This window comes from Engystomops pustulosus, chromosome 10, assembly GCF_040894005.1.
Source record: "Engystomops pustulosus chromosome 10, aEngPut4.maternal, whole genome shotgun sequence".
NCBI lineage: Eukaryota > Metazoa > Chordata > Amphibia > Anura > Leptodactylidae > Engystomops > Engystomops pustulosus.
In genome coordinates, this window is record NC_092420.1 from 596,464 (window position 1) to 622,813 (window position 26,350).

Sequence of the window (26,350 nt, forward strand, 5' to 3'; positions counted from 1 at the left end):
CTTGCTGATGGCTGCCTCAGTCCTGTCACCATTACATGGCGTTGGTTCTGGTCCCTGCTCCAGGACTACTCCTCTCAGCATGTACACAGAATATTAGGTATAAGGAGCCTTGCTGATGGCTGCCTCAGTCCTGTCACCATTACATGGCATTGGTTCTGGTCTCTGCTCCAGGACTACTCCTCTCAGCGTGTACACAGAATATTAGATAAGGAGCCTTGCTGATTGCTGCCTCAGTCCTGTCACCATTACATGGCGTTGGTTCTGGTCCCTGCTCCAGGACTACTCCTCTCAGCGTGTACACAGAATATTAGATAAGGAGCCTTGCTGATGGCTGCCTCAGTCCTGTCACCATTACATGGCGTTGGTTCTGGTCCCTGCTCCAGGACTACTCCTCTCAGCGTGTACACAGAATATTAGATATAAGGAGCCTTGCTGACGGCTGCCTCAGTCCTGTCACTATTACATGGCGTTGGTTCTGGTCCCTGCTCCAGGACTACTCTCCTCAGCGTGTACACAGAATCTTGGGTAAAGAGACGAGACGCAGGCCGGACCCCCACATCTACCTGGCGGCAGGCTGTCAGCCACAAGTCGCGGTCCTTCAGCGTCGGCCTCTTTTTATTCCTCGTCCTCCTCCCTTCTCGCTCGATTATAAAGAAACTCTTTCAAAATATCAATTAACGGAAAGCGATAATAAAAAAGGTTCCTTTGTGACTGCCGCGCGGCGCTGAGGTATAAGGGAACCTATTATGTAGGGTTTTTCCCTATTTCCTTGAAATGACACCAGTCCTGCGTTTGGTACCGGGCCTGTTACCCGGGAAGGCGAGGGGTTAATCGTCAGCCGTGTGAGGTGAGCGTTACACAAACATTCCCGCTATGAGGCTTATGTGCGCCCGGCAGGGGATTGTCGCGATGGAGATAAGGAGAGGACGTGTTTATTTATGCATCGCCTCCTCCTTGTCACTTTCCAGTCACCGCGTGGACGATTCTAAGAGAAGCCAAAGCAAACAGTGAGGACGAAACCGCGTGTGTCCGGGAATAGAGGGTCCGAGCCCAATGGCGGCAGTGTGATCCAAGACTAATGAGGGGGGGGGAGCGGCCGCGCAGGACGCACGCGCCTATGGGCTGGCAGTGATAAATGTGGGTTACCCCAGACAATGGAGGAGGTAGCGGGCCGCCCCTCAGTCAGATAAAAGTCTCTAAGATCTGGCACTGACCCTGAACTCGTCCCCCAATAGTCAGAGGTATAAAGGCTCTGGGTCAGGCAGGGAGCCCCTCTCCATCACCCGGAGCCGCTATTGTCTCCCTCCTATATGAGAATTCCTGCATTTACTTCACCCATCAGCCTCGTGGCAGCAGCGATACCCGGATTGTGATCAGATGAGGGGTCGGGGTACACGGCACTGGGCTGGTGTCATCCCCTATGGGGGGGATTGTGATCGGATGAGGGGTCGGGGTACACGGCACTGGGCTGGTGTCATCCCCTATGGGGGGGATTGTGATCAGATGAGGGGTCGGGGTACACGGCACTGGGCTGGTGTCATCCCCTATGGGGGGGATTGTGATCAGATGAGGGGTCGGGGTACACGGCACTGGGCTGGTGTCATCCCCTATGGGGGGGATTGTGATCGGATGAGGGGTCGGGGTACACGGCACTGGGCTGGTGTCATCCCCTATGGGGGGGATTGTGATCGGATGAGGGGTCCGGGTACACGGCACTGGGCTGGTGTCATCCCCTATGGGGGGGATTGTGATCAGATGAGGGGTCGGGGTACACGGCACTGGGCTGGTGTCATCCCCTATGGGGGGGATTGTGATCGGATGAGGGGTCCGGGTACACGGCACTGGGCTGGTGTCATCCCCTATGGGGGGGATTGTGATCGGATGAGGGGTCGGGGTACACGGCACTGGGCTGGTGTCATCCCCTATGGGGGGGATTGTGATCGGATGAGGGGTCCGGGTACACGGCACTGGGCTGGTGTCATCCCCTATGGGGGGGATTGTGATCAGATGAGGGGTCGGGGTACACGGCACTGGGCTGGTGTCATCCCCTATGGGGGGGATTGTGATCGGATGAGGGGTCGGGGTACACGGCACTGGGCTGGTGTCATCCCCTATGGGGGGGATTGTGATCGGATGAGGGGTCCGGGTACACGGCACTGGGCTGGTGTCATCCCCTATGGGGGGGATTGTGATCAGATGAGGGGTCGGGGTACACGGCACTGGGCTGGTGTCATCCCCTATGGGGGGGATTGTGATCGGATGAGGGGTCCGGGTACACGGCACTGGGCTGGTGTCATCCCCTATGGGGGGGATTGTGATCGGATGAGGGGTCGGGGTACACGGCACTGGGCTGGTGTCATCCCCTATGGGGGGGATTGTGATCGGATGAGGGGTCGGGGTACACGGCACTGGGCTGGTGTCATCCCCTATGGGGGGGATTGTGATCAGATGAGGGGTCGGGGTACACGGCACTGGGCTGGTGTCATCCCCTATGGGGGGGATTGTGATCGGATGAGGGGTCGGGGTACACGGCACTGGGCTGGTGTCATCCCCTATGGGGGGGATTGTGATCGGATGAGGGGTCGGGGTACACGGCACTGGGCTGGTGTCATCCCCTATGGGGGGGATTGTGATCGGATGAGGGGTCGGGGTACACGGCACTGGGCTGGTGTCATCCCCTATGGGGGGGATTGTGATCAGATGAGGGGTCGGGGTACACGGCACTGGGCTGGTGTCATCCCCTATGGGGGGGATTGTGATCGGATGAGGGGTCGGGGTACACGGCACTGGGCTGGTGTCATCCCCTATGGGGGGGATTGTGATCGGATGAGGGGTCGGGGTACACGGCACTGGGCTGGTGTCATCCCATGGGGGGGATTGTGATCGGATGAGGGGTCCGGGGTACACGGCACTGGGCTGGTGCCATCCCCCTATGGGGGGGATTGTGATCAGATGAGGGGTCGGGGTACATGGCACTGGGCTGGGGGTGCTACCTATGGAGTTGGGGTACACGGCACTGGGCTGGGGGTGCTTCCTATGGAGTTGGGGTACACGGCACTGGGCTGGGGGGGGGCCACCCTTGGTTGGTATTACCTCCTGTCTGAGGCTCTGGCCGGGGGTCTCCCACTCCTGATACTGCGGCTCTGGGAAGAGCTCAGATCACTTGCCTTATCAGAGCTGAGGGTTTGCTCCTGTGAACACTTGTCCCATCTCGTCTACTGCTGATTGAGCCGCGCGCTGCAGATGATTGTGATTAGGACGCCAGGCCTTCACTTATCTGGAGGAGATTTCATCAGGTTTTCATTTTACTTTAGAAATAATCCTGTAGTGTACAAGAAGCATGTTAAAGGGCAACACCACACACAATCCACAGTAACAGCGGCACAGCATGTGTGGGAGGTGGTCACAGCCCCGCCCCCTGCAGATGACATCACACTTATACTATCTGGCCTGAGGGGGTCACCGGTCCGGTCAGTAGATGTTGGGATATAATCGCCAGGTAGAAGTGACTCCTCGTGTCGTTATCTTTTACCTGATCACAAGTTGTCAGATATCACCCGGGGGTCTCGTGTCTCTCTGAGATCTTCCTGTAGATGTGACTCCAGTTTCTTCCATATTTCCCGCAGGTATAAGCAGCCACGCACCCCTCCCAAAAGCTGTCCAGAGAGGGCCCAGGCTCCAGCAGATCAGTATGTGCCCCCCCTCATGGGCGGCCCTGGTTTTGGGTTAACATGGGTGCCCCTCATCTGAGGTCACCTCCTCCCCATGGTTGGCAGGCCTGTGGTCGGCCCTCACCATAGGCAGCAGGGCCTGGATCACGACCCCCATGGGCAGCAGATGATGGGGGTCCCCCCTCCCTCCCCCTAATCGGCCCTTGGTTAGGGTGGCAGGCCCATGGTCACCCCATGGTTGGCAGGCCTGAAGTCGGCCCTCCCCATAGGTGGCAGGGCCGGGGTCACAACCCCCATGGGCGGCAGATGATGGGGTCACCCTCCCTCCCCATAAGCGGCCCTGGGTTAGGGTGGCAGGGCTGGGGTCACCACCCCCATGGGCAGCAGATGATGGGGTCACCCTCCCTCCCCATAAGCGGCCCTGGGTTAGGGTGGCAGGGCCGGGGTCACCACCCCCATGGGCAGCAGATGATGGGGTCACCCTCCCTCCCCATAAGCGGCCCTGGGTTAGGGTGGCAGGGCCGGGGTCACCACCCCCATGGGCAGCAGATGATGGGGTCACCCTCCCTCCCCATAAGCGGCCCTGGGTTAGGGTGGCAGGGCCGGGGTCACCACCCCCATGGGCAGCAGATGATGGGGTCACCCTCCCCATAAGCGGCCCTGGGTTAGGGTGGCAGGGCCGGGGTCACCACCCCCATGGGCAGCAGATGATGGGGTCACCCTCCCCATAAGCGGCCCTGGGTTAGGGTGGCAGGGCCGGGGTTACCCCTCCCCATGGGCAGCAGATGATGGGGTCACCCTCCCTCCCCATAAGCGGCCCTGGGTTAGGGTGGCAGGGCTGGGGTTACCCCTCCTCATGGGCGGCAGATGATGGGGTCACCCTCCCTCCCCATAAGCGGCCCTGGGTTAGGGTGGCAGGGCTGGGGTTACCCCTCCCCATGGGCAGCAGATGATGGGGTCACCCTCCCTCCCCATAAGCGGCCCTGGGTTAGGGTGGCAGGGCCGGGGTCACCACCCCCATGGGCAGCAGATGATGGGGTCACCCTCCCTCCCCATAAGCGGCCCTGGGTTAGGGTGGCAGGGCCGGGGTCACCACCCCCATGGGCAGCAGATGACGGGTGTGACTGTAAGTATTTTGGGGTTCATTCTCTTCTCTGTTTTGTCCACAGGTTCTTGTCTTGCGCCATGCGTCCTCAGGACCCTCCGCTTCTTCTCTGCGTCCTGATTGGTTTGTGCTTTACCACGGCCAAGGATTCGACCCCGCCAACCCCTCGGGTGCAGCTCTCGTTCCGAGGTAAGAGGCCGCTGCTCCGGCACTCAGGAGGTTAACCCTCCATTTGTTCTGATGGTTTCTCAGCCGCTCTGCGGGAGATGTTCCGGGAGGATCGGGTGGGGGGGTCAGCGCAATCAATGCGTGCGCTCGCCATTAACCCCTTGTGTGCCAGGTGATGTATGAGTGGGGGCTTCCATAGCAGCGGTGGCCATGGCTCTGCTCCTTATTTCATACATTATCATGAATCTTTTGTTCAGTGTGGCTTTGGGGTCTGCCTTCCCTGCGCACCCCCTCCTCCCGCTCGCTCTCCTCCCCCCTCCCTCGCCTGTAGGGGGTCCCCTGACAGCCGCAGCACCAGCAGGTATAATTATCTGCCAATCTCGGGGCTTTCTGTCTCCTGTAAGAGCGGCTCGTGCCTCCCCAACCTGATATTAGGCAAATGAAGCTGCGCCCCCCCCCCCATCCGCAGGTAAATGCGGCAATTACTGGAGCCTGTGTGCCGGCTCATTGAGGAGGCTCGTACATACATGACGCCCCGTGTGTAGGTCCTGGGCCCTACGCTCCACCCCACTAATGTTTCTGTTCACTTGGTCCCTTTCCAAAATTCCTTGTAACTCTCCATGTCTGTAGCGCTGTAACTCCAGACCCTTCCCCATCGCCCCCTGAATCCGGGCTGCGGTTTATTCCTCCCCCCCCCCCCCTATCCCCATAAACCAGACCTGAAGGTGACCAGGTACATGCAATCTACACGTGTGTATGTATGTATGAGGCGGGAGCCCTGCAATCTACACGTGTGTGTATGTATGAGGCGGGAGCCCTGCAATCTACACGTGTGTGTGTGTGTGTGTATGTATGAGGCGGGAGCCCTGCAATCTACACGTGTGTGTGTGTGTGTGTGTGTGTATGAATGAGGCGGGAGCCCTGCAATCTACACGTGTGTGTGTGTGTATGTATGAGGCGGGAGCCCTGCAATCTACACGTGTGTGTGTGTGTGTGTGTGTATGTATCAGGCGGGAGCCCTGCAATCTACACGTGTGTATGTATGAGGCGGGATCCCTGCAATCTACACGTGTGTGTGTGTGTGTGTGTATGTATGAGGCGGGAGCCCTGCAATCTACACGTGTGTGTGTGTGTGTGTGTGTGTGTGTCTGTGTGTGTGTGTGTGTATGTATGAGGCGGGAGCCCTGCAATCTACACGTGTGTGTGTGTGTGTGTGTGTGTGTCTGTGTGTGTGTGTGTGTATGTATGAGGCGGGAGCCCTGCAATCTACACGTGTGTATGTATGAGGCGGGAGCCCTGCAATCTACACGTGTGTATGTATGAGGCGGGAGCCCTGCAATCTACACGTGTGTGCGTCTGTATGTATGAGGCGGGAGCCCTGCAATCTACACGTGTGTATGTATGAGGCGGGATCCCTGCAATCTACACGTGTGTATGTATGAGGCGGGATCCCTGCAATCTACACGTGTGTGTGTATGTGAGGCGGGAGCCCTGCAATCTACACGTGTGTGTGTATGTATGAGGCGGGAGCCCTGCAATCTACACGTGTGTGTGTGTGTGTGTGTGTGTGTATGTATGAGGCGGGAGCCCTGCAATCTACACGTGTGTGTATGTATGGGACGGGAGCCCTGCAATCTACACGTGTGTGTGTGTATATATGTATGAGGCGGGAGCCCTGCAATCTACACGTGTGTGTGTGTGTGTGTGTGTGTGTATATATGTATGGGACGGGAGCCCTGCAATCTACACGTGTGTGTGTGTGTGTGTGTATGTATAAGCCGGCAGCCCTGCAATCTACACGTGTGTGTGTGTATGTATGAGGCGGGAGCCCTGCAATCTACACGTGTCCCGCGCTGCGGATACTGACCCCCCCCCCGCTCGCTGCTGAATCGGATGTACATTGTCCCATAGAAAGCTGGTGACCCTGGTGCAGGTCCTGGAGCGTCTGTGTCACCACCAGGACCTTCAACAGCAATTTCGGGTATGAGTCAGATTATTTGCCATGATTGGTCCTTTCAATTCAGAATTTGTTCTAGAAAGTTTTTTTATTTTTACTCCATTCCTTAATTTTGGGATAATACGGGGGTCCGGTCTGTACGGGGTGATTAGGGAGGTGTGGTGACCCCAGATTCTGTGCATTTTCCTGGGGTGGGCTTGGGGGGCACGGTGACCCCAGATTCTGTGCATTGTTCTGGGGTGGTGCGGGGGGCACGGTGACCCCAGATTCTGTGCATTGTCCTGGGGTGGTGCTTGGGGGGGCTGTGACCCCTGATTCTGTGCATTGTCCTGGGGTGGTGCTTGGGGGGGCTGTGACCCCTGATTCTGTGCATTGTCCTGGGGTGGTACGGGGGGCACGGTGACCCCAGGTTCTGTGCCAGGTCCGGGGCAGCCGCTGTCGGGTGACCCCAGGTTCTGTGCCAGGTCCCGGGGCAGCCGCTGTCGGGTGACCCCAGGTTCTGTGCCAGGTCCCGGGGCAGCCGCTGTCGGGTGGCGTCCCCCCCCCGGGCCCCGGAGGCTTTATTGACTATAAACACTGTAATGTCATTTACATGTTAATTATCTCCCGAGCTTTACACGGCCATAATTAGAAGCTAATTGACACAGACAGGATGGTAATGGGTTTTCCTGGCGCAGTGATTTCCTATGGGGACCAGCGGGATGAGGAGCGCGGCGGCCCCCAGCGCTTGTTAACCACTTCATGTCAAGAGCCGCTTTACAAGTTAACCCTTCAGTATCCAAGTCAGTGAGCAGAAGTCAGGACCTCGACTTACACGTCATCATTCCAGCGATGGTTACAGGCGGAGGTCATGGAGCAGGCGATGGTTACAGGCGGCGGTCATGGAGCAGGCGATGGTTACAGGCGGAGGTCATGGAGCAGGCGATGGTACAGGCGGAGGTCATGGAGCAGGCGATGGTTACAGGCGGAGGTCATGGAGCAGGCGATGGTTACAGGCGGAGGTCATGGAGCAGGCGATGGTTACAGGCGGAGGTCATGGAGCAGGCGATGGTTACAGGCGGCGGTCATGGAGCAGGCGATGGTTACAGGCGGCGGTCATGGAGCAGGCGATGGTTACAGGCGGCGGTCATGGAGCAGGCGATGGTTACAGGCGGCGGTCATGGAGCAGGCGATGGTTACAGGCGGCGGTCATGGAGCAGGCGATGGTTACAGGCGGAGGTCATGGAGCAGGCGATGGTTACAGGCGGCGGTCATGGAGCAGGCGGATGGTTACAGGCGGCGGTCATGGAGCAGGCGATGGTTACAGGCGGAGGTCATGGAGCAGGCGATGGTTACAGGCGGAGGTCATGGAGCAGGCGATGGTTACAGGCGGAGGTCATGGAGAGGATGGTGCAGGCGGAGCAGGCGATGGTTGCAGGCGATGGTTACAGGCGGCGGTCATGGCGCAGGCGATGGTTACAGGCGGAGGTCATGGCGCAGGCGATGGTTACGGGCGGAGGTCATGGCGCAGGCGATGGTTACGGGCGGAGGTCATGGCGCAGGCGATGGTTACGGGCGGAGGTCATGGCGCAGGCGATGGTTACGGGCGGAGGTCATGGCGCAGGCGATGGTTACGGGCGGAGGTCATGGAGCAGGCGATGGTTACGGGCGGAGGTCATGGCGCAGGCGATGGTTACGGGCGGAGGTCATGGCGCAGGCGATGGTTACAGGCGGAGGTCATGGCGCAGGCGATGGTTACAGGCGGCGGTCATGGCGCAGGCGATGGTTACAGCGGCGGTCATGGAGCAGGCGATGGTTACAGGCGGCGGTCATGGAGCAGGCGATGGTTGCAGGCGGCGGTCATGGAGCAGGCGATGGTTGCAGGCGATGGTTACAGGCGGCGGTCATGGCGCAGGCGATGGTTACAGGCGGAGGTCATGGCGCAGGCGATGGTTACGGGCGGAGGTCATGGCGCAGGCGATGGTTACGGGCGGAGGTCATGGCGCAGGCGATGGTTACGGGCGGAGGTCATGGCGCAGGCGATGGTTACGGGCGGAGGTCATGGAGCAGGCGATGGTTACAGGCGGAGGTCATGGCGCAGGCGATGGTTACAGGCGGCGGTCATGGCGCAGGCGATGGTTACAGGCGGAGGTCATGGCGCAGGCGATGGGTACGGGCGGCGGTCAGTGCGGAGGTCAGCGCAGAGGTCATGGTCATAGAAGCGGGTCAGGTTATTGTATGCAGGGTAGCGCTCAGGCGGACGTCCTGTTTATCCCTGGACATGATGGGCGTCTCCGGTAATAGCAGCTTGTCCTTTATAAGATGTTATTTGTCAGGACTCGCGCCCTGTGGACGCAGCCGCTCTCGCCTGGATTAGCACCTGGAAGGTCAGAGGTCACAATTTGTCTTTATGTGCAGTCCATCATCCTCCCTAATCCCCGTGTGGGAGTGACGGCTGCCAATCACCCTGCGCATTGTCACATCAGAGGGAGTCGTCCATCTGTCACCCACATTGTGCCCTGAGCTGGAGTAGGTGGGACCCCCATGACCTCTCCTCTATTATCTGCCGCCCCCGGGTCACGTACGAGGGTCTTTAGGTTTGTTCTTAAGTTGAATTTGTAGATTTTAAAATTTACCTCAGAAATGTTTTGTTCTTGTGACATTTATCAATAAAGCTTCATTCAAGACTCCTCACAGGCGATCCCTGCAGCCGGGGACTTCACAGGAGCGGGGGCTCCGGTAACTGTGGGGAGCGGGGGCTCCGGTAACTGCGGGGGGGGGGGCTCCGGTAACTGTGGGGGAGCAGGGGTCCGGTAACTGTGGGGGAGCGGGGGCTCCGGTAACTGTGGGGGGAGCGGGGGCTCCGGTAACTGTGGGGGGAGCGGGGGCTCCGGTAACTGTGGGGGGAGCGGGGGCTCCGGTAACTGTGGGGGGAGGCGGGGCTCCGCTAACTGTGGGGGGAGCGGGGGCTCCCGCTAACTGTGGGGGGAGCGGGGGCTCCGCTAACTGTGGGGGGAGCGGGGGCTCCGCTAACTGTGGGGGGAGCGGGGGCTCCGCTAACTGTGGGGGGAGCGGGGGCTCCGCTAACTGTGGGGGAGCGGGGGCTCCGCTAACTGTGGGGGGAGCGGGGGCTCCGCTAACTGTGGGGGGAGCGGGGGCTCCGCTAACTGTGGGGGGAGCGGGGGCTCCGCTAACTGTGGGGGGAGCGGGGGCTCCGCTAACTGTGGGGGGAGCGGGGGCTCCGCTAACTGTGGGGGGAGCGGGGGCTCCGCTAACTGTGGGGGGAGCGGGGGCTCCGCTAACTGTGGGGGGAGCGGGGGCTCCGCTAACTGTGGGGGGAGCGGGGGCTCCGCTAACTGTGGGGGGAGCGGGGGCTCCGCTAACTGTGGGGGGAGCGGGGGCTCCGCTAACTGTGGGGGGAGCGGGGGCTCGCTAACTGTGGGGGGAGCGGGGCTCCGCTAACTGTGGGGGAGCGGGGGCTCCGCTAACTGTGGGGGGAGCGGGGGCTCCGCTAACTGTGGGGGGAGCGGGGGCTCCGCTAACTGTGGGGGGAGCGGGGGCTCCGCTAACTGTGGGGGGAGCGGGGGCTCCGCTAACTGTGGGGGGAGCGGGGGCTCCGCTAACTGTGGGGGGAGCGGGGGCTCGCTAACTGTGGGGGGAGCGGGGGCTCCGCTAACTGTGGGGGGAGCGGGGGCTCCGCTAACTGTGGGGGGAGCGGGGGCTCCGCTAACTGTGGGGGGAGCGGGGGCTCCGCTAACTGTGGGGGGAGCGGGGGCTTGTCTGCACTGATATCCTTGGCTAGACTAATGATTTTGAGTGTTGTGACCCCACAAGTGTTCCCTGTGTGTCCTATATATGGGCCTAGGTGCTGGGGTGGGGGGGCTGACGCAGATATCTATATGGGCCTGGATAACGGGGGGGGGGGGAATATCTATATGGGGCAGGATGAGGGGTGGGGGAGAGCGGATATCTATATGGCCTGGATCCTGGGGGGGGGGGATATCTATATGGGCCTGGATCCTGGGGGGGGGCGGATATCTATATGGGCCCGGATGACCGGGGGGAGCGGATATCTATATGGGCCTGGATCCTGGGGGGGGGGATATCTATATGGGCCTGGATCCTGGGGGGGGGGTTATCTATATGGGCCTGGATCCTGGGGGGGGGGGTTATCTATATGGGCCTGGATCCTGGGGGGGGGGATATCTATATGGGCCTGGATCCTGGGGGGGGGGGATATCTATATGGGCCTGGATCCTGGGGGGGGGGGATATCTATATGGGCCTGGATCCTGGGGGGGGGGGATATCTATATGGGCCTGGATCCTGGGGGGGGGGATATCTATATGGGCCTGGATCCTGGGGGGGGGGATATCTATATGGGCCTGGATCCTGGGGGGGGGATATCTATATGGGCCTGGATCCTGGGGGGGGGGATATCTATATGGGCCTGGATCCTGGGGGGGGGGATATCTATATGGGCCTGGATCCTGGGGGGGGGATATCTATATGGGCCTGGGGGGGGGGATATCTATATGGGCCCAGATGACGGGGGGGATATCTATATGGGCCCGGATGACGGGGGGGGGGGCGGATATATCTATATGGGCCTGGATGCCGCTGAAATGCAGGGATCTCATGTGACCGGGATGGATTCTGCTGATAACAGAGAGCAGTAGCCGGACGCAGTCCTGTCCTGGTCGTGTAATGGATGTATATTCCTGCCGTGTCCTGGTGACCACACAAACATTTCCTGCCCTTGTGGAGTGGAGACTTCCCGTGGTACCGCCCGACCCACTAGACCCAGTCAGGATTTCCTTCTTCAGGGAGTGACGGGGATGACCTCTGACCTCTGACCTCTGAGGGCTGAGACTGAGCCCTGTATCTAATCCTATCCTGTGTGATACTGAGCCCTGTATCTAATCCTATCCTGTGTGATACTGAGCCCTGTATCTAATCCTATCCTGTGTGATACTGAGCCCTGTATCTAATCCTATCCTGTGTGATACTGAGCCCTGTATCTAATCCTATCCTGTGTGATACTGCGCCGTGTATCTAATCCTATCCTGTGTGATACTGAGCCCTGTATCTTATCCTATCCTGTGTGATACTGAGCCCTGTATCTAATCCTATCCTGTGTGATACTGCGCCCTGTATCTAATCCTATCCTGTGTGATACTGAGCCCTGTATCTGATCCTATCCTGTGTGATACTGCGCAGTGTATCTAATCCTATCCTGTGTGATACTGAGCCCTGTATCTAATCCTATCCTGTGTGATACTGAGCCCTGTATCTAATCCTATCCTGTGTGATACTAAGCCCTGTATCTAATCCTATCCTGTGTGATACTGAGCCCTGTATCTAATCCTATCCTGTGTGATACTGAGCCCTGTATCTGATCCTATGCTGTGTGATTCTGAGCCCTGTATCTAATCCTATCCTGTGTGATACTGAGCCCTGTATCTGATCCTATCCTGTGTGATACTGAGCCCTGTATCTAATCCTATCCTGTGTGATACTGAGCCCTGTATCTAATCCTATCCTGTGTGATACTGAGCCCTGTATCTAATCCTATCCTGTGTGATACTGAGCCCTGTATCTAATCCTATCCTGTGTGATACTGAGCCCTGTATCTAATCCTATCCTGTGTGATACTGAGCCCTGTATCTAATCCTGTGTGATACTGAGCCCTGTATCTAATCTATCCTGTGTGATACTGAGCCTGTATCTAATCCTATCCTGTGTGCGATGTTATTTCCTGTGATACTGAGCCGAATCACTCGTGTGATCTTGTGATACTGAAGCCCTGTATCTAATCCATCCTGTGTGATACTGAGCCCTGTATCTAATCCTATCCTGTGTGATACTGAGCCCTGTATCTAATCCTATCCTGTGTGATACTGAGCCTGTATCTAATCCTATCCTGTGTGATACTGAGCCCTGTATCTAATCCTATCCTGTGTGATACTGAGCCCTGTATCCTAATCCTATCCTGTGTGATACTGAGCCCTGTATCTAATCCTATCCTGTGTGATACTGAGCCCTGTATCTAATCCTATCCTGTGTGATACTGAGCCCTGTATCTAATCCTATCCTGTGTTGATACTGAGCCCTGTATCTAATCCTATCCTGTGTGATACTGAGCCCTGTATCTAATCCTATCCTGTGTGATACTGAGCCCTGTATCTAATCCTATCCTGTGTGATACTGAGCCCTGTATCTAATCCTATCCTGTGTGATACTGAGCCCTGTATCTAATCCTATCCTGTGTGATACTGAGCCCTGTATCTAATCCTATCCTGTGTGATACTGAGCCCTGTATCTAATCCTATCCTGTGTGATACTGAGCCCTGTATTCTAATCCTATCCTGTGTGATACTGAGCCCTGTATCTAATCCTATCCTGTGTGATACTGAGCCCTGTATCTAATCCTATCCTGTGTGATACTGCGCCGTGTATCTAATCCTATCCTGTGTGATACTGAGCCCTGTATCTTATCCTATCCTGTGTGATACTGAGCCCTGTATCTAATCCTATCCTGTGTGATACTGAGCCTGTATCTAATCCATCCTGTGTGATACTGCGCTGTGTATCTAATCCTATCCTGTGTGATACTGCGCTGTGTATCTAATCCTATCCTGTGTGATACTGCGCTGTGTATCTAATCCCATCCTGTGTGATACTGCGCTGTGTATCTAATCCTATCCTGTGTGATACTGAGCCCTGTATCTGATCCTATCCTGTGTGATACTGAGCCCTGTATCTGATCCTATCCTGTGTGATACTGAGCCCTGTATCTAATCTTATCCTGTGTGATACTGAGCCCTGTATCTAATCCTATCCTGTGTGATACTGAGCCCTGTATCTAATCCTATCCTGTGTGATACTGCGCCGTGTATCTAATCCCTATCCTGTGTGATACTGAGCCCTGTATCTTATCCTATCCTGTGTGATACTGAGCCCTGTATCTAATCCCATCCTGTGTGATACTGCGCTGTGTATCTAATCCCATCCTGTGTGATACTGCGCTGTGTATCTAATCCTATCCTGTGTGATACTGCGCTGTGTATCTAATCCTATCCTGTGTGATACTGCGCTGTGTATCTAATCCTATCCTGTGTGATACTGAGCCCTGTATCTGATCCTATCCTGTGTGATACTGCGGGTCCTTGCACCTCTGCTCACGCTCTGATGGTTGTTGTCGGGTCCTTACTACTTACTACTACATCCGTTGTAGTGTATCCCTCCAGCACGCGCACCCCCTGCCCCCCCCCTCCCCCCGCCCCGCTGTAGTGTATCCTCCAGCACGCGCACCCCCTGCCCCCTCTGTGCAGTGTATCCCTCCAGCACGCGCGCCCCTGCCCCCTCTGTGCAGTGTATCCCCCAGCACACGCGCCCCTGCCCCCTCTGTGCAGTGTATCCTCCAGCACGCGCACCCCCTGCCCCCTCTGTGCAGTGTATCCCTCCAGCACACGCACCCCCTGCCCCCTCTGTGCAGTGTATCCCCCCCAGCACACGCACCCCTGCCCCCTCTGTGCAGTGTATCCCCCCAGCACACGCGCCCCTGCCCCCTCTGTGCAGTGTATCCCTCCAGCACGCGCACCCCCTGCCCCCTCTGTGCAGTGTATCCCTCCAGCACGCGCGCCCCCTGCCCCCTCGGTGGAGCGTATCCCTCCAGCACGCGCGCCCCCTGCCCCCTCGGTGGAGCGTATCCCTCCAGCACTGGGATGTCCCGTGTTATTCTTGGCTGCGCTGACGTACTTGTGATGCGGTTATAACTTTTTACCTCGTTTCCTCTGCTCCTTATTAAAAATAAATGGGACAATTCATAAAAAGTTATTGTTCATTTCCTTCAATCCTGCAGCGCGCCCCCCCCCCCCCCAGACGGCAGGCACCCAGCCCCCTCGTCACGTCTCCCTCATGTCACCTTCTTGCCTGTGGCTCTGTCATGGGGTTATATCGGTGGTAGGGGGCAGCGCAGGGCTCTGTATGACGGGTGATGGGCACCCCCGGGGCAGCGGCAGGGCTGTGTGATGGGTTCTCAGGGCAGCACAGGGCTGTGGGATGTTGGGTTTGGGCGCTGTGGTTAGTATCTGTGTGATGGGCACTCGGGGCAGCGCAGGCTGTGGGATGTTGGGTTTGGGCGCTGTGGTTAGTATCTGTGTGATGGGCAGCGCAGGGCTGTGTGATGGGCACTCGGGGGCAGCACAGGGGTGTGGGGTGAGGTTAGGGCGCTGTGGTTAGTATCTGTGTGATGGGCACCCCCGGGTCAGCGCAGGGCTGTGTGATGGGCACTCGGGGCAGTGCAGGGCTGTGGGATGTTGGGTTTGGGCGCTGTGGTTAGTATCTGTGTTATGGGCACTCGGGGCAGCACAGGGGTGTGGGGTGAGGTTTGGGCGCTGCGGTTAGTATCTGTGTGATGGGCACTCGGGGCAGTGCAGGGCTGTGGGATGTTGGATTTGGGTGCTGTGGTTAGTATCTGTGTGATGGGCACCCCCGGGGCAGTGCAGGGCTGTGGGATGTTGGGTTTGGGCGCTGTGGTTAGTATCTGTGTGATGGGCACCCCCCGGGGCAGCGCAGGTCTGTGTGATGGGCACTTGGGGCAGCGCAGGTCTGTGTGATGGGCACTCGGGGCAGCACAGGGGTGTGGGGTGAGGTTTGGGCGCTGTGGTTAGTATCTGTGTGATGGGCACCCCCGGGGCAGCGCAGGGCTGTGTGATGGGCACTCGGGGCAGTGCAGGGCTGTGGGATGTTGGGTTTGGGCGCTGTGGTTAGTATCTGTGTGATGGGCACCCCCCGGGGCAGCGCAGGTCTGTGTGATGGGCACTTGGGGCAGCGCAGGTCTGTGTGATGGGCACTCGGGGCAGCACAGGGGTGTGGGGTGAGGTTTGGGCGCTGTGGTTAGTATCTGTGTGATGGGCACCCCCGGGGCAGCGCAGGGCTGTGTGATGGGCACTCGGGGCAGTGCAGGGCTGTGGGATGTTGGGTTTGGGCGCTGTGGTTAGTATCTGTGTGATGGGCACTCGGGGCAGCACAGGGGTGTGGGGTGAGGTTTGGGCGCTGTGGTTAGTATCTGTGTGATGGGCACCCCCGGGGCAGCGCAGGGCTGTGTGATGGGCACTCGGGGCAGTGCAGGTCTGTGTGATGGGCACTCGGGGCAGCACAGGGGTGTGGGGTGAGGTTTGGGCGCTGTGGTTAGTATCTGTGTGATGGGCACCCCCGGGGCAGCGCAGGGCTGTGTGATGGGCACTCGGGGCAGTGCAGGGCTGTGGGATGTTGGGTTTGGGCGCTGTGGTTAGTATCTGTGTGATGGGCACCCCCCGGGGCAGCGCAGGTCTGTGTGATGGGCACTTGGGGCAGCGCAGGTCTGTGTGATGGGCACTCGGGGCAGCACAGGGGTGTGGGGTGAGGTTTGGGCGCTGTGGTTAGTATCTGTGTGATGGGCACCCCCGGGGCAGCGCAGGGCTGTGTGATGGGCACTCGGGGCAGTGCAGGGCTGTGGGATGTTGGGTTTGGGCGCTGTGGTTAGTATCTGTGTGATGGGCACTCGGGGCAGCACAGGGGTGTGGGGTGAGGTTTGGGCGCTGTGGTTAGTATCTGTGTGATGGGCACCCCCGGAGCAGCGCAGGGCTGTGTGATGGGCACTCGGGGCAGTGCAGGGCTGTGGGATGTTGGGTTTGGGCGCTGTGGTTAGTATCTGTGTGATGGGCACTCGGGGCAGCACAGGGGTGTGGGGTGAGGTTTGGGCGCTGCGGTTAGTATCTGTGTGATGGGCACCCCCGGGGCAGCGCAGGGCTGTGTGATGGGCACTCGGGGCAGTGCAGGGCTGTGGGATGTTGGGTTTGGGCGCTGTGGTTAGTATCTGTGTGATGGGCAGCGCAGGGCTGTGTGATGGGCACTCGGGGCAGCACAGGGGTGTGGGGTGAGGTTTGGGCGCTGTGGTTAGTATCTGTGTGATGGGCACCCCCCGGGGCAGCGCTGGGATGTTGGGCGCTGTGGTTAGTATCCGTGTAGGACGAGCCCCGGCTGCTATGAATGAGCCCTCTGTGCTGGCGGCTCTGACCCCGGGGAGGTTACGGAAACACTTTGCTGTGTGTGGTCTCCAGTGCACAATGATGACATTGGCAGCGGCGGCCGTGTGCCCGGGTGGTGTGGGCCTGGCGCGTGCGGCCGTACAGGGGTCACCCCACTCCTTACTCTGCTGCGCTGGTTGGAGAATATTACGCTGAAGCCCCTGCCCCGGTGACTGGATGTGGGGGTCCAGTACACAGCAGATGGACGCTCCAATCTGAGGAGCATGTGTGCGACCCCAGCACGTGCAGATATTGGCGGGGTTTGGGGTCCTGAAATGCTTGCAGATATGGGGGGGGGGTCCTGCAGATATATAGGGGGGCGCTGTAGCGCTTAAAAATCTCCCGGGGGTAGGGGTGGTCCTATAGTGCTTGCAGATATATAGGGGGTGTCCTGTAGCGTATACTAATGTGAGGGGGGGGCACCTTCTGATTTTTGTGCTCGGTCATTGATCGTCGTCTTGTCTCCGGCTGTATAACTATGGCGCAGTTACCCGTCCTGTGACCTCCGAATTTTCTCCTCTCCGGTTCCTAATTAGCGACTCCTGGTCTGAGCTCTGTAATTGCAGCAGAGGGATCTTCAAAGCCATCGCCCCCCCATCCCTTACGGGAGGGGTCTAGTGTCACCAATGTAAGGACTTCAGCACATGCACCGCACCAGATGACTGTGCCTGTGCCGCCGCTCCTGCCCCTGGGGGTTGGGGGTGCCTGTGCTGCCGCTCCTGCTCCCCAGGGGTTGGGGGTGCCTGTGCCGCCGCTCCTGCTCCCCGGGGGGCTGGGGGGTGCCTGTGCCGCCGCTCCTGCTCCCCGGGGGTTGGGGGTGCCTGTGCCGCCGCTCCTGCCCCTGGGGGTTGGGGGTGCCTGTGCCGCCGCTCCTGCTCCCCGGGGGGCTGGCGGGTGCCTGTGCCGCCGCTCCTGCTCCCCGGGGGGCTGGCGGGTGCCTGTGCCGCCGCTCCTGCTCCCCGGGGGGCTGGCGGGTGCCTGTGCCGCCGCTCCTGCTCCCCGGGGGGCTGGCGGGTGCCTGTGCCGCCGCTCCTGCTCCCCGGGGGGCTGGGGGGGTGCCTGTGCCTCCGCTCCTGCTCCCCGGGGGGCTGGCGGGTGCCTGTGCCGCCGCTCCTGCTCCCCGGGGGGCTGGGGGGGTGCCTGTGCCGCCGCTCCTGCTCCCCGGGGGGCTGGGGGGGGTGCCTGTGCCGCCGCTCCTGCTCCCCGGGGAGCTGGGGGGTGCCTATGCCGCCGCTCCTGCTCCCCGGGGGGCTGGGGGGTGCCTATGCCGCCGCTCCTGCTCCCCGGGGGGCTGGGGGGTGCCTGTGCCTCTGCTCCTGCTCCCCGGGGGGCTGGAGGGTGCCTGTGCCTCTGCTCCTGCTCCCCGGGGGGCTGGGGGGGGTGCCTGTGCCGCCGCTCCTGCTCCCCGGGGAGCTGGGGGGTGCCTGTGCCGCCGCTCCTGCTCCCCGGGGGGCTGGGGGGTGCCTGTGCCGCCGCTCCTGCTCCCCGGGGGGCTGGGGGGGGTGCCTGTGCCGCCGCTCCTGCTCCCCGGGGAGCTGGGGGGTGCCTGTGCCGCCGCTCCTGCTCCCCGGGGGGCTGGGGGGTGCCTATGCCGCCGCTCCTGCTCCCCGGGGGGCTGGGGGGTGCCTGTGCCTCTGCTCCTGCTCCCCGGGGGGCTGGAGGGTGCCTGTGCCTCTGCTCCTGCTCCCCGGGGGGCTGGAGGGTGCCTGTGCCTCTGCTCCTGCTCCCCGGGGGGCTGGAGGGTGCCTGTGCCGCCGCTCCTGCTCCCCGGGGGGCTGGCGGGTGCCTGTGCCGCCGCTCCTGCTCCCCGGGGGGCTGGCGGGTGCCTGTGCCGCCGCTCCTGCTCCCCGGGGGGCTGGGGGGTGCCTGTGCCGCCGCTCCTGCTCCCCGGGGGGCTGGGGGGTGCCTGTGCCTCCGCTCCTGCTCCCCGGGGGGTGCCTGTGCCTCCGCTCCTGCTCCCCAGGGGTTGGCGGGTGCCTGTGCCGCCGCTCCTGCTCCCCGGGGGTTGGCGGGTGCCTGTGCCGCCGCTCCTGCTCCCTGGGGGGTGCCTGTGCCGCCGCTCTGGCCCCCCTGATCTGTAGCTGCCGCACTGCCCGTGTTCCTCTCTGCTTGTTGCGCCCTCCTTTCCGTGTGTCCCCCGGCAGCGGCCGCTCTTTTATGTCTCGTGAGCGTCTCCCCCGTATTTCCTTCCCTCATCCCCGTTTTTTTGCAGACTCCTTGTCTCCTCCTGGAATGTGACCTGCTGGGAAGCCATTAACCCATTGCCTGGTGTCTGGGGTTATCAGTCACACAGGGGTTAATAACCTCATGTTCTCCCGACCTTATCGCCCCCTCTCTGCTCCCAAATACCTAGTAGTGTAGATTTGTACCGTGTTAGCCATGGAGAGCAGAAGAAGAGTGAAGAAATCAGGCGATACCTTTTTGAGGCTAACTGAGTATATTTGATGGTGAGCTTTCGAGAATACTAGTTCTCTTCGTCAGACATGATGTTATGCATGAAACAGAAAATTCACAGCATTTTATACACACTAAACAGTGATCATCAAAGGATATTAAAAAAACCTCTAAAACAACAGATTGATAAAAACAGGGACATCTTATTTACAACAGGATGGCAATAAAAACATTAAAAACCTATGAGGCGAGACACATGAGCCCTGGCTCTTATCTGCTTGTGGCCTCTAGGTCAGAGGTAGGAGGTCATGAAGCTGGCATGGATGTTAAGACCACTTTGCAAGGTGTTGAATCTCCTCATTAATTTATACTCCCATTCTTTCCTTTCCCTCTGTGTCTTAAAATGTCCCATTAAAACAGTAATCTGCAGATCCCCCATAGTGTGGTCCTCTCTGGAGAAATGTGCAGCTACTGGCAGATCTTTCCTTTCATTTTTAATATCAGCTCTGTGTGAGTTCATACGTTGATGGAGTCTCTGACCTGTTTCTCCAACATAAAGGCCTGTGGTTGGACACTGCTGACACATAATAAGGTAGACCACATTAGAGGACCTGCAGGTAAAGGTCCCCTTGATCTGATGTACCTGCTGTGATTGGGGTACAGGTACCTGGTCACCTGTGCGGATGTGCTGGCATGTTTTACACCTGCTTTGCAGGCAGGGTGAGGTACCATTTTCTGATGGGGGTCTCAGGGCACTCCGGACAACCAGTTGTTTCAGGTTTGGTGGTTGCCGGAACTGACATTCTAATTGTGTTTCTCTAACTCCAGGGGTGAAACCTGCAGAGACTTAAAGACTGGGGGAGACGCATCATGTGACTGCACCGAACAAAGTGCTCCCATGTATATATCACATCCACACTATATACTACTACATGCCAACAGTGACTGCAGCAGAATAGTGAGTGCAGCTCTGGGGTATAATACAGGATGTAACTCAGGATCAGTACAGGATAAGTAATGTCATGTATGTACACAGTGACTGCACCAGCAGCAGAATAGTGAGTGCAGCTCTGGAGTATAATACAGGATGTAACTCAGGATCAGTACAGGATAAGTAATGTCATGTATGTACACAGTGACTGCACCAGCAGCAGAATAGTGAGTGCAGCTCTGGAGTATAATACAGGATGTAACTCAGGATCAGTACAGGATAAGTAATGTCATGTATGTACACAGTGACTGCACCAGCAGCAGAATAGTGAGAGCAGCTCTGGGGTATAATACAGGATGTAACTCAGGATCAGTACAGGATAAGTAATGTCATGTATGTACACAGTGACTGCACCAGCAGCAGAATAGTGAGTGCAGCTCTGGGGTATAATACAGGATGTAACTCAGGATCAGTACATGATAAGTAATGTCATGTATGTACACAGTGACTGCACCAGCAGCAGAATAGTGAGTGCAGCTCTGGGATATAATACAGGATGTAACTCAGGATCAGTACAGGATAAGTAATGTCATGTATGTACACAGTGACTGCACCAGCAGCAGAATAGTGAGTGCAGCTCTGGGGTATAATACAGGATGTAACTCAGGATCAGTACAGGATAAGTAATGTCATGTATGTACACAGTGACTGCACCAGCAGCAGAATAGTGAGTGCAGCTCTGGAGTATAATACAGGATGTAACTCAGGATCAGTACAGGATAAGTAATGTCATGTATGTACACAGTGACTGCACCAGCAGCAGAATAGTGAGTGCAGCTCTGGAGTATAATACAGGATGTAACTCAGGATCAGTACAGGATAAGTAATGTCATGTATGTACACAGTGACTGCACCAGCAGCAGAATAGTGAGTGCAGCTCTGGGGTATAATACAGGATGTAACTCAGGATCAGTATAGGATAAGTAATGTCATGTATCTACACAGTGACTGCACCAGCAGCAGAATAGTGAGTGCAGCTCTGGAGTATAATACAGGATGTAACTCAGGATCAGTACAGGATAAGGCATGTCATGTATGTACACAGTGACTGCACCAGCAGCAGAATAGTGAGTGCAGCTCTGGAGTATATACAGTATTGGTTATGTATATGGTGTCTGTGTCCCCCCTGGGTTATATCTCCTGTAAATCATCAGCTCCTGTTGCCCCCCGGGTTGTTCGGGCTCCTGTTGCCCCCCGGGTTGTTGGGACACATAAGTTTCGCTGCAGGACAGACATTCCCTCATCTGCTCCGTCTTTACCAATCCTTGTTTTTCATCAAGCGGCAAAATGATCCCAGATCCGCGAGTCCTGGAGTCTCTGGATTGTGAAATCCTTGATGGAAACCAGCAGCGGATACTGGGATTCCTCTTGGATCATGTGCCCTGCAGGGTCTGGGGAAAGCTGGGTGACGGCTAGGCCTGTGCTGCACCTGTAATGTAACGTGAGAGGGTCATTAATTACACGTTGATCCCTGGATTGAGGGGTGTCCGCGCCCCCACGTCTGTGACCTCATCGTGGCGCAGCTGTCGTGGGCTCGCGGCCCCTTCACACGTCTAATGAAGATGTTTGGGATGTCTGGCGGCCCCCAGAGACGGCTGAGGTTACAACTCCCATCCTCTGCCATGGGGGGCAGCTGCTTCTGGAGTACCACATGTCCCAGCATGCCCTGCAGCCCGGGGAGCCACAAAGCGGCAGCCTAAAGGCTCGAAACGTACTGCACCCCCCAACTGTCCCCATCTGTACAAAGTGATCAAGGGGGCACCAGGTAACACCCCCGCCCTGTACCAGTCATGTATAGAGGGGGGCACCAGGTAACACCCCCGCCCTGTCCCAGTCATGTATAGAGGGGGGCACCCGGTAACACCCCCGCCCTGTACCAGTCATGTATAGAGGGGGGCACCAGGTAACACCCCCGCCCAGTCCCAGTCATGTATAGAGGGGGGCACCCGGTAACACCCCCGCCCTGTACCAGTCATGTATAGAGGGGGGCACCCGGTAACACCCCCGCCCTGTACCAGTCATGTATAGAGGGGGCACCAGGTAACACCCCCGCCCTGTACCAGTCATGTATAGTGGGGGCACCAGGTAACACCCCCGCCCTGTACCAGTCATGTACAGAGGGGGCACCCGGTAAGCCCCCGTCTGTCTTGTATTAGGGGTGAGGAGGGGGCCGGCTGCTCTTCATGGCTCGTTACTGAAAGCCTCTTGAGTCCAGTTGGTGATTTGGTTAGACATGCCCCGGCCCGGGGGTCATTCTCCAGGGCTTTAAACTATTAATTAACCCATAAGCCTCTGGTGCAGCTGGGGTTAATCTCTCGCTCATACAATTACATGTAATCCGGATTACGGATGAGACTTGTGTGAATGCGTCTCATGGCAGCGGTGAGGAAGCTTCTCCTCCCTGGCCCAGGTCCCCTCTACTAGGAGCGCAGGATTCAGCGATCCCTGGCTCTCCAGCGGCTGCTGCAGCCTAGTCCTCCTCCTCCTCCTGCTGCGGCTGCTGCGGGCTGAGACCTGTAGTCCTCCTCCTCCTGCTGCGGCTGCTGCGGGCTGAGACCTGTAGTCCTCCTCCTCCTCCTCCGGCTGCTGCTGCGGCCTGAGACCTGTAGTCCTCCTCCTCCTCCGGCTGCTGCTGGGGCCTGTGACCTGTAGTCCTCCTCCTCCTCCGGCTGCTGCTGAGACCTGTAGTCGTCCTCCTCCTCCGGCTGCTGCTGCGGCCTGAGACCTGTAGTCGTCCTCCTCCTCCGGCTGCTGCTGCGGCCTGAGACCTGTAGTCGTCCTCCTCCTCCAGCGGCTGCTGCAGCCTAGTCCTCCTCCTCCTGCTGCGGCTGCTGTGGCCTGAGACCTGTAGTCCTCCTCCTCCTCCAGCGGCTGCTGCAGCGGCCTGAGACCTGTAGTCGTCCTCCTCCTGCTGCGGCTGCAGCGGCCTGAGACCTGTAGTCGTCCTCCTCCTCCGGCTGCTGCAGCGGCCTGAGACCTGTAGTCGTCCTCCTCCTCCGGCTGCTGTAGCGGCCTGAGACCTGTAGTCGTCCTCCTCCTGCTGCGGCTGCTGCGGCCTGAGACCTGTAGTCCTCCTCCTCCGGCGGCTGCTGCGGCCTGAGACCTGTAGTCCTCCTCCTCCGGCGGCTGCTGCGGCCTGAGACCTGTAGTCCTCCTCCTCCTGCTGCGGCTGCTGCGGCCTGAGACCTGTAGTCCTCCTCCTCCTCCAGCGGCTGCTGCAGCCTAGTCCTCCTCCTCCTGCTGCGGCTGCTGTGGCCTGAGACCTGTAGTCCTCCTCCTCCTCCAGCGGCTGCTGCAGCGGCCTGAGACCTGTAGTCGTCCTCCTCCTCCGGCTGCTGCTGCGGCCTGAGACCTGTAGTCGTCCTCCTCCGGCGGCTGCTGCTGCGGCCTGAGACCTGTAGTCCTCCTCCTCCGGCGGCTGCTGCGGCCTGAGACCTGTAGTCCTCCTCCTCCTGCTGCGGCTGCTGCGGCCTGAGACCTGTAGTCCTCCTCCTCCTCCTCCAGCGGCTGCTGCAGCCTAGTCCTCCTCCTCCTGCTGCGGCTGCTGTGGCCTGAGACCTGTAGTCCTCCTCCTCCTCCAGCGGCTGCTGCAGCGGCCTGAGACCTGTAGTCGTCCTCCTCCTCCGGCTGCTGCTGCGGCCTGAGACCTGTAGTCGTCCTCCTCCGGCGGCTGCTGCTGCGGCCTGAGACCTGTAGTCCTCCTCCTCCGGCGGCTGCTGCTGCGGCCTGAGACCTGTAGTCCTCCTCCTCCGGCGGCTGCTGCTGCGGCCTGAGACCTGTAGTCCTCCTCCTCCGGCGGCGGCTGCTGCGGCCTGAGACCTGTAGTCCTCCTCCTCCGGCGGCGGCTGCTGCGGCCTGAGACCTGTAGTCCTCCTCCTCCGGCGGCTGCTGCTGCGGCCTGAGACCTGTAGTCCTCCTCCTCCGGCGGCTGCTGCTGCGGCCTGAGACCTGTAGTCCTCCTCCTCCGGCGGCTGCTGCTGCGGCCTGAGACCTGTAGTCCTCCTCCTCCGGCGGCGGCTGCTGCGGCCTGAGACCTGTAGTCCTCCTCCTCCGGCGGCGGCTGCTGCGGCCTGAGACCTGTAGTCCTCCTCCTCCGGCAGCTGCTGCGGCCTGAGACCTGTAGTCCTCCTCCTCCTCCGGCTGCTGCTGCGGCCTGAGACCTGTAGTCCTCCTCCTCCGGCTGCTGCGGCCTGAGACCTGTAGTCCTCCTCCGGCAGCTGCTGCGGCCTGAGACCTGTAGTCCTCCTCCTCCGGCTGCTGCGGCCTGAGACCTGTAGTCCTCCTCCTCCGGCGGCTGCTGCTGCGGCCTGAGACCTGTAGTCCTCCTCCTCCGGCTGCTGCAGCCTGAGATCTGTAGTCCTGCTGCTGCTGCTGCGGCCTGAGACGTGTAGTCCTCCTCCTGCTGCGGCTTTACTATTGGATTTGTCTCTTTGCAGAGCTGAAGGCTTCCAACACGGCGCATTTCCTGCACTTCCTGCTGAACACGACGGATTATCGGATTCTGCTGAAAGATGAAGATCACGATCGCATGTACGTGGGCAGCAAAGACTATATCCTGTCCCTGGACCTGCAGGACATCAACCGGGAGCCGCTCATAGTAAGTGTCTGGAGTGCGACTCACTAGGGTTAGATTGTGAGCTCCTGTGCACAGGGCCTGCCGCCTGGAGGGGGAGCAGCTAGTGATGCACCTGCCTGGAATAGCAACGTGTCCGCAGAGCATCGCAGCCAAGCCCGGAGCGCTGCAGGCCACACATTCCTAATGTAAAGACCCCGGGGTCCTCTCCACAGTAACGGGGGATGTGCTCTCTCCCTGCAGATTCACTGGCCGGCAAAACAGCAGAGAATAGACGAGTGTGTGCTGTCCGGCAAGGACATGAATGTGAGTATAACCAGCTGATTGTCAGCTCACAGGACAAGCCGCCACCTCCTGCACCGCGCAGTAACTCTCTCTCTCTTCCCTCCTGTTCACACTCTGATCTGTAATATTCCATCTTTTCCTGCTTCGCTCTTCCCTTCTCTATTCCAACCTCTGTCTTTCCCAGGGAGAATGTGGTAATTTCATCCGTCTCATCCAGCCCTGGAATCGGACGCACTTGTACGCCTGTGGGACCGGCGCGTACAACCCCGTGTGCACCTACATCAACCGCGGCCGCAAAGCCCAGGTACTGGGGGTGCGATGCTCTGCAGGCCGCTGTGCTAGATGATCGTGAGGTGTTATCCTGAGGGTAACGGAGAATATAACAGAGCTGAGCACATGATGGGGGTGGTAGTGCCGCAGAATGTGATGATGGGCGCGGAGCCGGTTCTGTCGGCTGATTACGCTGCGGCGCCGGTTCTCTTGACCCATCGCTTGTCGGGGCTCAGTACTGGATTATTAGGTTTCCAGTAGTTACAGCTTTTTCCTCCACACGGGATCATTAGTCACAGTCCATTGAAGAGGCAAATGACACTTGGGATGAGTAATGGATCAGCGCCATGGCGGCATCTCTGCTCCTGGCGCTGGTGCGTCCTATAGTAAGATCCGTCTGAGAATAGTAATGCGGCCTCGGCACCGAACACGCTGCATCAGGGGTCCCTATGCTATATCCCCCCGGTGTAATGTGGGGTCAGGGGTCCCTATGCTATATCCCCCCGGTGTAATGTGGGGTCAGGGGTCCCTGTGCTATATCCCCCCGGTGTAATGTGGGGTCAGGGGTCCCTGTGCTATATCCCCCCGGTGTAATGTGGGGTCAGGGGTCCCTGTGCTATATCCCCCCGGTGTAGTGTGGGGTCAGGGGTCCCTGTGCTATATCCCCCCGGTGTAATGTGGGGTCAGGGGTCCCTGTGCTATATCCCCCCGGTGTAATGTGGGGTCAGGGGTCCCTGTGCTATATCCCCCCGGTGTAGTGTGGGGTCAGGGGTCCCTGTGCTATATCCCCCCGGTGTAATTTGGGGTCAGGGGTCCCTGTGCTATATCCCCCCGGTGTAATTTGGGGTCAGGGGTCCCTGTGCTATATCCCCCCGGTGTAATGTG

At 59.0% G+C, this 26,350-nt stretch overlaps 1 protein-coding gene across 6 annotated transcripts in view; it reads left to right on the top strand.

Annotated features, from left to right (window-relative positions):
* The window catches only part of LOC140105167 (semaphorin-3F-like), a 70,596-nt gene that overhangs the window by 15,351 nt on the left and 28,895 nt on the right, over nucleotides 1–26,350 (top strand). For 5 of the 6 annotated variants that reach the window (XM_072129106.1, XM_072129109.1, XM_072129107.1 and 2 more), the window contains exons 2-5: nucleotides 4,841–4,965; nucleotides 24,774–24,934; nucleotides 25,154–25,216; nucleotides 25,380–25,499. In XM_072129106.1, the coding sequence (XP_071985207.1) occupies nucleotides 4,857–4,965; nucleotides 24,774–24,934; nucleotides 25,154–25,216; nucleotides 25,380–25,499 (453 nt within the window). In that variant the 5' untranslated portion in view covers nucleotides 4,841–4,856. Of the gene's footprint in view, nucleotides 1–4,840; nucleotides 4,966–9,573; nucleotides 9,620–24,773; nucleotides 24,935–25,153; nucleotides 25,217–25,379; nucleotides 25,500–26,350 lie in introns of those variants that run through there. The other variant, XM_072129111.1, reaches the window with a different exon arrangement.